This window comes from Hippopotamus amphibius, chromosome 3 (assembly GCF_030028045.1).
Source record: "Hippopotamus amphibius kiboko isolate mHipAmp2 chromosome 3, mHipAmp2.hap2, whole genome shotgun sequence".
In the NCBI taxonomy this organism is placed as follows: Eukaryota; Metazoa; Chordata; class Mammalia; order Artiodactyla; family Hippopotamidae; genus Hippopotamus; species Hippopotamus amphibius.
Genome location: NC_080188.1, coordinates 48,110,636 through 48,122,743, shown reverse-complemented (window position 1 = coordinate 48,122,743; position 12,108 = coordinate 48,110,636). Strand labels below are relative to the sequence as shown.

The following is a 12,108-nucleotide window of genomic DNA, read 5'->3' as shown; positions in this document are numbered from 1 at the left end:
TTTATCTTTCATGACATTATCTTAAATTTATGTAGCACATTTTTCCCAAGAAGTCCAAAGGATTTTACTCAAAACTTCTCACTGGTTTTGACTGAAGCCCCAGGATCTAGGCAAAAGGCTGATTTCATTGCCCCAGTTTTCATTAAAAATCATTTTGCTTTCTCTTGGTATTTGATGAGAGAAGCAGCTCTTTGATTTGGGGATCTTTTTAAAATTGACTTTGTTCTTTTTTAATCCCAACTGCTCCAGGCATCATTAGCTCCTCTTAATAGAAGTTTCAATTTCCTTTTATCCCTTTGAGCCTGGGTTCCAATGTCCTCAAAGCAGCACCTTTTAATTGGCCTGGAAAAGGTCACCGTTTTAAGAAGAGGAAGCCATATCATACATTTCACAAAGCCAATGTGGGTCTTTGAGATCAGAAAGGGATGGTTGCAGGGGGCAGATTCACCCCCCCAGCAAATGTTTACGTGGTATGTGATTACCTCCTAAACATTTTCAATATAATGTTCCACATAATTACATATACCCAACATATACCCTGCTATAATTAGTTAGCTTTTACTTAAAATTCATTTGTCTTTAAGATTTTGTCCTCCTTTTTTAATTTAGCCAGTGGCTGAGGGGCAGTGTTAATTTTGACAGTGGTTTCCTTATATGCAATAACTTTTGGTGACACTCTCCTATGCAGACACCCCAATCATATACTTTTTAAAAAATGATACAAGGGCATCTAATCTATTCTCCCACCTTCAGGTATCCCCCACATTGTCTTGTATATTCTAGCAGTAATTTCTCCAAAGAAGTTTAAAGTGTAATCAAATCTTACATATACATGGACACAGTTTACAATCAAAGAAAGCTTTTTGAGGGAATCTTACCCTATTACTTTACTTTCTTCTAGTGTTACAAAAACTAATCTGGCTCTGGAGTGGGTACCTAAATCCTGCAGTGGAGGAGGGAAGTAGTAAACCTTTCAAGGATCTGAAAGAATTCACAGAAACTTGACTCCATCAAGGCAGCAGTAAAGAGGGGAGGGGGAGAGCTGCTGAAAAAATCCTAGTCCTTAAGGGGCTAGCCTTCCACTTCAAAGAATCACTGATATAAAGAAATACTCTACAATATTTCATCTCTTTAATTATCAAGACACTTTTAAGAAACCTCAATGTTTGGTACCTCAGGAGTCATTACTCAGACACTTATGAAAAGTTAAGCATTATTATTTCCACACTATTCCTCTCTTATAGATGGACCATGGATAAATATTATGAAAAATGGCATATTAGAAAGATGATACAATACACAAAATTTTAAATCTAGGTCCACAGGTTTCTTTTTTCTATATTATTGCTTGAAGAAAAATAAACTGATAAAGTGACTTTTTTTTTTTTTTTTTACAAACTTTCCAGAATAAAGTTCCTTGGTTTCCCCTTCTTTTGAAGAATTGGGTGAAATCCTAAGTTTAATCCACCTAATGGAAGTAGACCATCAAAAGCAAGGTAAGCAATTGTCCTCATCTAGTTTTCCCTCAAGCACTGTGTTCTGTGTTACATGTCACCCACAAAAGAGAATGACATGGACAATTTAGAACACAATCAAGGAAGAAGGACCTTAACAGCCCAGGTCTCTAGATCACAACATGGAAATAACAGGTGAAGGAATTAAAGGCTAAGCAACCTGGAAAAGATTTGGCAGAAAAATGTTAACTGTCCTCAAAAGGTTGGAAAGTAGTAAAGTGGAAAAACCATCCAATATCTTTTATTTGGTCCAAGAAGGATGAAAGGACTGAAGTTACAATAGAATTAGTATAAAGGAGCACATCACTGTAATTTGAAGCGATCTAAAAATGAAATAGTCAGCTTTGGTACTTAGGAGTTCACTTTCCCTGATGGAGTCCAAGTGGAGGCTGACGGACCACTCTAGAGGACCGTTGTAAAATGCGTGAGACAAGAAACTGAACCTCTTGGATTTTCGGTTCCCTTCTCACCCTCAAGTTCTATGAAAATGCCTGCCTTGGGGAGAAATCACTGATGCAACAAAATTAGGTACAACAAAATAATTCAAATATTAATGGTTTCAGGGACCCAGGACATAGGATTATCTTGTGTTGTCTTTGTGTAGGCTTTTCTAGCACAAAACTAAGGAGCTACTTTATTCCTTTAAACGAGACTGTATGTTAAACCAGTCTAGTTCACTAAGACAAAAACAAAACAAAACAAAACAACATAGTCCTTTTAAGGGTGCTCCACGAGATTGTTTATCTATACTCGTCTACTTAAATTGGCTCTTCTGAAATTTCTGTGTGGGTTGTGCTGGAAGGATGCAGGCTTTCTGCAGCCATCATGTCATCCAGCTGGGATGTAGAGAAGGTTCCTCCACTCCCCCCAGGAACCTTCAGCAGCGATCCCCTCATGGCCTCCATCAGCAGGGGAGAGACTAAATGAGGTTCAAGCCCTGGGAGGCATCGTCTGGGGCCATTGAGAGGGAGTGGGTCAAACTCAGACTAACTAGTGACCTACAGGGAAGGGATGGAGAGAGAAACAGCAGAAAAGAAGGTGCTTCCTCCAACAACTCCCTTTTCATGCTGGTATTTGTGAAGTGTGCCGTAAAGAGAAGGAGCAGAGCTCGTCTTTCTGACCTTGAGCAAGTAGCTTACCTAACCCCTCTAGGCCTCAGTTTCCTCATCTATAAAATGGGGCTAGGAATAGTGGGGGGCTCATCCTGAGTGCTAGAGAAATGCTAGCTTCTGTTACGTTCACAGAAACAGAAAACTGAACCCCTCCTGAGCTTGCTTCTCCTTGAGTCCTGTCCAAGACACAAAAGGAACAAAAGCGGCATTGAGGTAAGAATCTAGGTCACATCAGACCTGTGGCTCTGCTGATTGGAAAAGAACATGAACCCAGACTGGGGCTGCTGAAAGTGAAAGTGAATCCTATACAATTTTTAAAGGGAATAAAATGAAACAGTATTTTCTGACATGGAGAGATGTCCAAAATTATTAAATGAACACACATGTTAGAAAAGTGTGATCACCTATGGGAGAAAAGGATTACTATTAACATATATGATGGTAACATGTCAGCATCTATAAAAGAGAAGAGCTGGAGGAACTTCCACCCAACAATGGATAACAATAACAATGGATAACAATTTAGGATTGCATGGGACATTTACTCTATATTTGTTATTTCTGAAATAACTGGATGTTCATAAAGAATACTATTCATTTTTAAATTAGGAAAATCAACGTTTAAAAAGGAAAAACATATTATCCTACTACAGATTTTACATTGCACTGTATACTGATCACCTTAAACTGGAGTAGGCAGTGCTGCCAAAGCACGGTGCCCCGGTTCGATCCCTGGCCAGGGAACTAGGTCCTGCATGCACGCCGCAACTAAGACCCAGTGCAGCCAAAATAAATAAACACATATTTTTAAAAAAATAATGAAGAGAGATAAGTGGATGCAGGAACTGCTTCTCTATTCTCCTTTCAAAATGACAACATACATCACATTTTAGAACCTCTTTCATCCTACCATAAATCTGCCCGTGAGCCCACTGAAGTAGTTATTTGTGGTTAATGCTCTGAGCTGTTTGGCCTTATGTCCTGGTTTGTATCCAGCTCTGTGTCTCACTAACCGTATGACCTTGGGCAGGTTTCTTAGTCACTGTGCCTCAGTTACTTGACCTGTCAAATGGGACTAATAGTAGTACCTCAAAGGGGCGTTGTATGAACTGAGATACTGTATGTGAAATGCTTAGAACAGGGACTGGCATGTAGTAAGCACTAAATAAAGAGTCTGCCCATCATTATTTTATTCCTCATTTAGAGAAAACTGTGGATCCAAACGATACTTTTATCTCAAAACAACACAACAAACCCCCCAGAATCTTGAAATTTATTCCCACTGCCACCTCTCCAAGACTAGAATTTTATCACTTAATTCATGTATCTTCCTACGCAGGCTTCTTGCTCCAACTTATCTTTCCAGACACTGCTGGATCCAGCTCTTTTGAGCTTTCCTTTTAACTCTTACAGTTTGGCTTAGATGGCTTCAGTAGTTTCCCACTGTTGAAAGGTTAAATGTCAAACACCTTCATCTGTCCCTTCATACACCAGCTTCATCCTACTTTTTCTAACTTTAGTTAATTACAATGTAGTGTTAGTTTCAAGTGTACAGCAAAGTGATTCAGTTGTACATATATATATATATATTCTTTTTCAGATTTTTCCATTACAGGTAAGTACAAGATATTGAATATAGTTCCCTGTGCTATAAAGTAGGTCCTTGTTTACCTATTTTATATATAGTAATGCATATCTGTTAATCCCACATTCCTAATTTATCCCTTGCCCCCACATCCTACCTTTCTTATATGTGACACGTACTTCAAACACAAACCACAGTGGCCTCAGCCGCACTGTTCCCAGAGAACCACGAAAGCACCTCTGATTCTGAGGCTTTGCCTCAGGGGACTGCCCATCCCCCACTCTCAACCCCCTCAGCTCAAGATCTCAGTCAGTAATACTAGATTCAAGAAAACTGTCTGACCACTCGAATCCACAGTTACCTCTATTTTAAACTCCTAGAGCATCTGACATCCTGGCCCAAGCTCTCATTGGAGACTCAATTATAGTCACTGAGGTGGGGTTTCGTATGTAAATTCAACAAGCATTTATGGATCAGGCTTTTGGGAATTCAGAGATGAAGAATGCAAAGTCCCTATCCTCACTGAGCCCATGTTCTATTAGAGAAGACAGAAAGTAAACAAATGATTGCTTGGCCATATGCTTTGTCAGAGGCATATACAAGGTACAGCGGTGGCCCAAAGACAGAGAAAACCACAAAAGAATGAATCAACATTAAGGGCTCAAAGTGCTGTTGAAGGGCTTATCTTTCTCTCTCCCAACCAAATTTGCCCTTCTTCTGGCTGATCAAAAACATGGAACTGGATCTGAAACATTTTAAGACCCTGTCCTACGTAAGGTCTCCAAATGATAGGCTCTGACCGGTTTCCCCTCTCTGACACCAGCCTTTCCCTGGAGTTATTTCCACCTCCCCTGATACTTAGTTCACCTCTATTTGAGAATTTGTTTACAACGTGAACCAACTGGTCAGGTACAGTAATCTAAGTTTGCATTTGGTTTGAAGCCAATGCATTGAGGGCATTCAATAAATAATGGTGCCTGGTGTGCCTTTCCTAGATCCTGGCTGTAAAGGTCTAAGACGAAGCTGGGATCCTAGAAGGCAAGCCCAAGAGATAGTGGATGGAGGGTGGTAGAGCTCTGGAGACCACGAGGCAAATTTGCTCTGATTGCCTGACTCAGGGAATGATACACCTGTGGGACTTGCTGCACTGAAGCCTTCACAGGCAAATAGTACTGCACTGAGTCGGTTAGGGTGTGACCTTCCTGACTTGATTTTCTCAGGTTCAATCTGGGTAAAAGCACATGAGGGTTTCCTCCCTGTGAGCACACAGGCCCGTGTTTACTTGTCTTCATTAAGGAAATTCTCCTTCCTATGAGTGGGAGGTTCTGGGAGGGGTGAGGCAGGAGTCTCTGTTGGATTACATGGGCAGTCCCAAGGGAGGAAGAGCAGGGCGAAGACAGGAAATCATTCAGATAAAATTTCCTGAACAATAGTGTCCAACTATCCATCAATCCATCATTCATGTTATCCATCTACCACGTGATAGGCGGTGAGGCTACGAAGATGAATATCACAGGACCTGGCTCAAGGGAGGTATTCAGGAAATATTTATGAAATTAATGATTTAAGTTTATGCATTAGCTTTACTTTGATTACCATTTCCTACTGGAGAACATTCTTTACCTTCTGTATGCCAGATATCATCTAGCATACTTCAGCCCACAGTTAACAGAGGCATGCGGCCTGCATCAAAAGGATCTTCCGGCATATTCTCTACATTCTTGAACTTAGATCACCAATTGCCTTATTTTTAACCTTCTTCTCTGCTGTCTTCTCCCAGTCTCCATTTATGACTCCACTGTTTGACCCCCTGTTTGGTTTCTCCTGGCTTCTGAATGATCATTCAAATACTGATTGCTTTCGGGCTACATTGGCAGTTTCAGCTTCGCCTCTAGCTCTCTCTTCTAAGCCCCGTTGTCTCAGACAGCAAGGGGCTGGAGAGGAGTCATGGGAGTTGGCTCCCAGTTCTAGGGAGATCACCTGGCTTGGGGGCAATTTGGCTTGTCCGGCTGCATCTCCCATTCTCCGTCTGTAGAATGGCAAGGATGCCAACTGGCCCAGGGATAGAGCAAGGGTTGGTGAGCTCATAGCTGGAAGGGATGATGTATCCAAGAACAAAGCAAAATTATGAGGTGAAATTCTGATTTTATGGTCCATCAATATCAAGCCTCATAGTGTTTCTGGCTTTTCTGCTTCTGTGAATTTGGCACATTACTCCTAAGGAAGAGGTCTGGGTAACGAGCATGGCTCGTCTTCTCAAGCACAGACTCCCGTGTATAGAAGGGACTTGGCACAAATCAGAACACCCGGGTGTAGCTGGCTGCTAATCAAACACTGCCAGCAGGTGAGCACGAAGAACACCTGGTTTGGAGAAGCACTTCTGATGCAGGAGAGCATTTTCTAAAGTGTCACTCAAAGCTGGATTCAATTAAACTACAAGTTTTAAAAGAACTCACGTTACAAAATGAGAAATCCATCTTTATGCTTAAAGATGCAGAAACTTTGCAGATTACAGCTAGCAAAAAAGAAAGAAACCACATACACACACACAAAGACACCAATGAATTACTTTTTTTCCCCTGCAGAGTATAAAAAACAAATTATTTGAGCATGAGCTGTGGAAGTCCCTCTAGAAGAAAACTCCCCTTTTTATCTGATTGTAATAATCTGGCAGCTGGTACATATGTTATTGAGGTATACAAAAGAGCAGCTAAAATCCAAAACAAATATACTCTCATAAGCCGAACAAAAAATGGCAAAATAAATGTCCAGTAAAGTATGGATAACCATAATTGTTCTTACATTTTAATGTTCACACATAAGAATGAACAAGCAGCTGTTATTTCTATTTAAAAAAGAAGTTTGCCAGAAATAGGATTCTCTTAGAGAAAAGACCATCGAACCTAAAATCAGCCCCCAGGTTGCTGGAAGATGCACTCAACACCCATGTTGCTCTTGTGTGCCATGCAACACTTTCGATTTACCTAATGGAGGAAGTAAGAGTAACTTCTGCTGTATCACTGCCTTCACATTCCACCTCTCCCCAGAAGCCCTCATGTGGGAATAGGGCCGGCTAACAGGAAACCCAGGCCAACGCCACCCTCACTTACGGATTTGGCTGCCTTCTCGAGTTTTGGGTCCCAAGCCTGGGGAACATCCGAGCCAGGCAGCTGCCCTTGCTTAGCACCATATCTGAAACAGGCCAGCAACCAGACTGGTACGGGAGAGGAGGACACCCCAGAGGGAAGAGGAAGAGGCTCTTACTCACCATGCACTCAGAGCTGGCACTGGTTATAGAAACAACAGCACTCCCCCGTGCACGAGCACCTCCCCCCGGCCTTGCCTCAACACCAAGCTGCAGTCATAGGCCCTGCTGTGGGCGTGGAAGGGAAGAGAGCCGGACCAGGGGAAATGGCCCACAGGTGGGAAACAAACCAGAGACCCCAAGTATTCCTCAGAGAAACAAGCCTTTCCGCAGGGGCTTGGTGATTCCAGGGCTCTTCAACAAAATGCACACCCCTCAAGAGCAGGGAGCACGGAATTACACATGGATATATTAGGTACTCAGTACAGGGCTACTGGCTTCTGTTTAGAATGTCTCCCTATAACCAGAACCTCCGGCCAAAGGTGTGAGCAGTTCTTCGAGACCCAAGTTAAGGTAGTTTCTGAGACTCCCTCAAAGATCTGGCTTCTGGCTGCTTCAAGGGTGCTACCTCACAAATGTGTGTGTGGGTGGGGGCAGGTTATTCTCTCACCCTTCCCCTCTTCCCCTAGAGCCCATTCCGGTTTCTACAGAAGCAAGGGCTCCTAGGTCCATGGGAGTTCTGGGTTGGTCTATGTCACTCATGACCTAATGCCCCTTCCACAAGAGGTTAGGTCACTTCTGGGGTTAGCAAAAGCTGTGAGTCTTCGGAAGTAGTAAACACACCATCTCTCTTGATCTGATCCACGGAGACCTATTCCTATGGCCGGACTGCAGGGGAAGCATATATTTGAAGGGATCATTTCCTGTCTATCTTTTTGAATTTGTTTAAAAAACAAAATTCAGCCATGTCACCTTATTCCTCAAGGTAATTTTAAATTTTTGCAGATGAAGACTCAAGACAATGAGAAGGGATGGTTTTCACAGACGACTCATGGTATTTAACGTGTTGAACCCACTTGGCCGGGTCACACTGCATGCTGGACAGTTCACCTTTAACTAGGTCGCTTGAAAGAAGATTTTGACTAAAAGTATTTTTGATTTCTTTAACATTTTCGCCCAGAGTACAAAGGCAACCCAAGCACAGGAAATAACTTTTAACCCATCAACCAACCAATCTCTCTTTTTAGGGGTAAATATAAACATGCAATTGATGTTTCTGAAGTTTCTCTACATTCAGTGCTATTTAAAAAAATTAAGATAGACAAAAGCAGAGCTTGAAGTCTCTTGTTGACTCACCTAACAGGCTTGGCAAAAGCTTTCTCTGATGTTCCCAAGAAGACAACCTCTTAGGCGTCCAGCTCCCAGTCACTCCACCCAACCTCCAATCCCAGTGCAGGCTGGGTGGTGTTGCCTAGTCCCCCTGGGCTATCCAGATGCCACTCATTGCAGAGATTCGAAGTCATGATATCCTGCCAGACCTGACCTGGAGACCTGGGAGGGGAAAGGCATTATAGGAGAGGCGCTGAACCCAGAACCTTGCACGCTCTTTTCAGGGCTCAACAACACACAAATTCAGCACGATTCCTCCACTCCTTGGCTTTGACTCAGGATCCCTGGGCCTCGTAATGAGGGTGTTTCTCCAGTGCAAACCATTGAAAGGGTTTTGACTCACTTCTGACTGAGGACATTCCCACAACCTCTAAAGCTCGGAATCATCCTTAGAATACATAGATTCGTCATTCAGGGCAGAATTTTCAACCTTCATAGTTTGTTTCCTTTAGCAGGTCTCTCATTGGCCAGAGGAGCCAGTGACTGGGAGGCTGCATCCGCTTCTAAAACCCTGAGCATATGTTTCTTCTCAAAATAACACTCCCCTCTGCAGAGGCTGCAAGGAGAAGGGAAACATTGATTTCACACAAGAAAAAGAGAAAAGGAGGACTTCCTAGGTGGTGCAGTGGTAAAGAATCTGCCTGCCAAGGCAGGAGACATGGGTTTGAGCCCTGCTCTGGGAAGATTCCACATGCCACGGAGCAACTAAGCCCGTGCGCCATAAAAAAAAAAAAACATTTGAAGAAAGAGAAAAGAAGCCTGAGTTGTTCCGAGTAGTCTCTCTTTTTTGAGATTTTTTCCTTCCCCTAAACCTAATGATTCTTCTGTTGCCCTCATTTTTGCTACCGAGGTTCCATTCCTGATTATATTACCAGGCTGAGGCCAAGCCCTCAATCCTTGTTTTCATTACACCTAGAAAAACAATGCAAAACAGAGAGGCTTTCGCTAATCTAGTGCACGTGTAAGTGTTTGGGTTCAATCCCTCCAGGCCCATCTTTCCATGACACAGGATGCCTATTCAGAAAAGTACTGTAATGCCTTCTTTCTTTTGAAAACTATAGGTTACTTAAATAAAATTGTATATCATATAGAACTATCTTTCTTCCCATCAAGGAATGAATTCAGAGACTATAATTCTTGGGAAATTATAGGCAAATGGGATGGCTAGGCACATTAGGAAAAGTGACTTTAAATTAGTAGTAATTTCAGAGATGAAATAAAAGTCTGCTTCTGAGTCTCTACCTACACTTTCTGTGAAAAAAGCTATACAGGATATCCATTAAATAATTACCAACTTGTTTCCCCTTGGGTTCCTAATGGTTGCGGTATTTGTTAAACAGGTGGACAGTAATGAATTGCCCCTCAAAATCAGAATAAGATGTCATGCATCTAAACTTTTCTTTTGGAAAGCTTTTTGGTATTTTTCTACCTGACAGCTAAATTGGATGATTGATTGATTGGCTGCTTTTATTATCTTTAAAACAGACTCTTATTTTGGGTGTGGTCAAAGTGAAAATATGAGGAGTAATCAGCCCATAGGAGGAGTCCTTATCCTCTAAATTAGAACAGCCTGGCAGTCATTGGAAGTGCCCTAGACTGGAATTGTTTTTGTTGTTCTAATCTGAAAATGACAACATAGAACACAGCCGACGGCATGCAGCATTTTATTATGGGTGACGCATCTTTAATTGGTATGTAGAAGGCATGCCTGTGAAATTAGTCCTTGGAATATTGGCCAATCAGATTACTTTCAACATTTCTCAATGTTTAGTTTCATCTTATAATTAAGTAACAATGATCATTTCCTGGCAGCTAATGACTGGCTAGAGGAGTTAGAAACCTCATTAGGTTTATAATTTATCAAATTCTAAGCTCTTCATCTGCAGTGTGGCCAAAAGAGAAAGCATCCTCAAATTCCAAAATGATTAAAGACAATCTCCAACCACATTTCATATGTGTGAGTGTTCACCTGTTCTTCAAAGGCTGACTTTGTTAATTTCTGAGTTTTTAAAAAACAACCGTGTATTATTATATAAGCAGGAAAAAATGTTGAGGTTGGTGTGACTTTGACAGAGACGTATTAAACTATGTTAAAACACACACACATGCACACGCTAAAACAAAAGTAGAGTTGATAGCCCATGTTTCCTTTAAGACTCTTTTTGTGACAATTCCAAACCCTTGACTATTCTCTTTTTTATATCCCCCCAACAATTTTTATTTAAATTTCAAGTCTACTGTTGACTATTCATTAATTCTAGCAGTAGCATCCTCTTTCATTTCTAGCCCAACTTTTATGCATTATAACTTTCATGCAGTTTTGTACCAACACTGGTTTTGTCGAATGTCATCTGCTTTTCCTTTCTGGAATCTTCTTTCCACATGCCTTGAGATAAAGGATGCTGGTTGAAGAGCAGGTTCCTGCAGCTCCCAGACTGCCTGAGTTTCAAACCCAAACTGCCACGTAAGCATGGTTTTTGGTATGTGGGTGTAAAGGAGAGTGATAAAATTTAACATTTTGCTAAAATACAAGCATTACCCCACTAAGTTCAAACTGTGTTGCAAGATTTCAATGATAAGTTAATTACCTGGCTTCTAGCGAATGCAGTGTGACCTTATATAAAGGGATTATGACAGTCCCTACCACGTGAAGTAAGGATTAAATAGTTATTACAGCTCTAAACAGCACACTAAGTGCTCCATAAATACTGGTTTTTAATTATTATTGCCTTATGTTCTACTTGGGTTTCGCAGCAGGAAACAGACCCAAGAAACTAGTGTCAAGGGGTGATTAGGAGTAGCAGCATGGATAAACATCAGGGTGACCCCGGGAAAGCTTCATCCCCCCAAGTACACACAGTAGATCAAATTTCCTAGGAATATATATTAGTTTTAATTCACCATTTTAAAACTTAAGATTAGGAGACTTTCTAGCAATCTTGGTAATGGTCCTACCTCATTACCAAATCCCTAGCTAAAACGGTAACAGAAACCATCCCTGTTAATACACTCTCTGCGCTTGTCGTCATTTTATCATCACCTGTTCTCTCTTCAACCCACTGCATTCCAGCTTTCATCACCATCACTCCTTTTCACCTGCTCCTGTCAAAGTCACATCATTCTCTATTTGCCAAGGTCAGTGGTTTGTGATCACCTCATGGGATCCCTCAGCAGCAGCATTCAACACAGGTGACTGTTCCCTCTTCAAGAAACACTTTCTTTTCTTGACTTCCGCAACACCACACCCTCTTGGGTTTAGCCTCTCCCCCAACTCACTGACAGTTTCTTCTCAGTTGCCTTTGCTGGGTCTTCCTCCTCTCAAGGTTGCTACACCCTGGGGTTTGGTCTTCACATCTTTTCTCTAGTTAAACTCTCTCTGGTGAGTAAATCAAGTCCTGTGGCTTTAAATACTGTTTATGTGTA

General features: G+C 41.7%; 1 protein-coding gene across 3 annotated transcripts in view; it reads right to left on the bottom strand.

The window, feature by feature from the left end:
- SHROOM3 (shroom family member 3) overlaps nucleotides 1–7,433 on the bottom strand; it is a 123,642-nt gene extending 116,209 nt beyond the window's left edge. For all 3 annotated transcript variants that reach the window (XM_057726576.1, XM_057726578.1, XM_057726580.1), the window contains exon 1: nucleotides 7,322–7,433. In XM_057726576.1, coding sequence (XP_057582559.1) covers nucleotides 7,322–7,401 — 80 coding nt within the window. In that variant the 5' untranslated portion in view covers nucleotides 7,402–7,433. The remainder of the gene's footprint in view (nucleotides 1–7,321) is intronic.
- Between the last annotated feature and the right edge of the window lie 4,675 nt (nucleotides 7,434–12,108).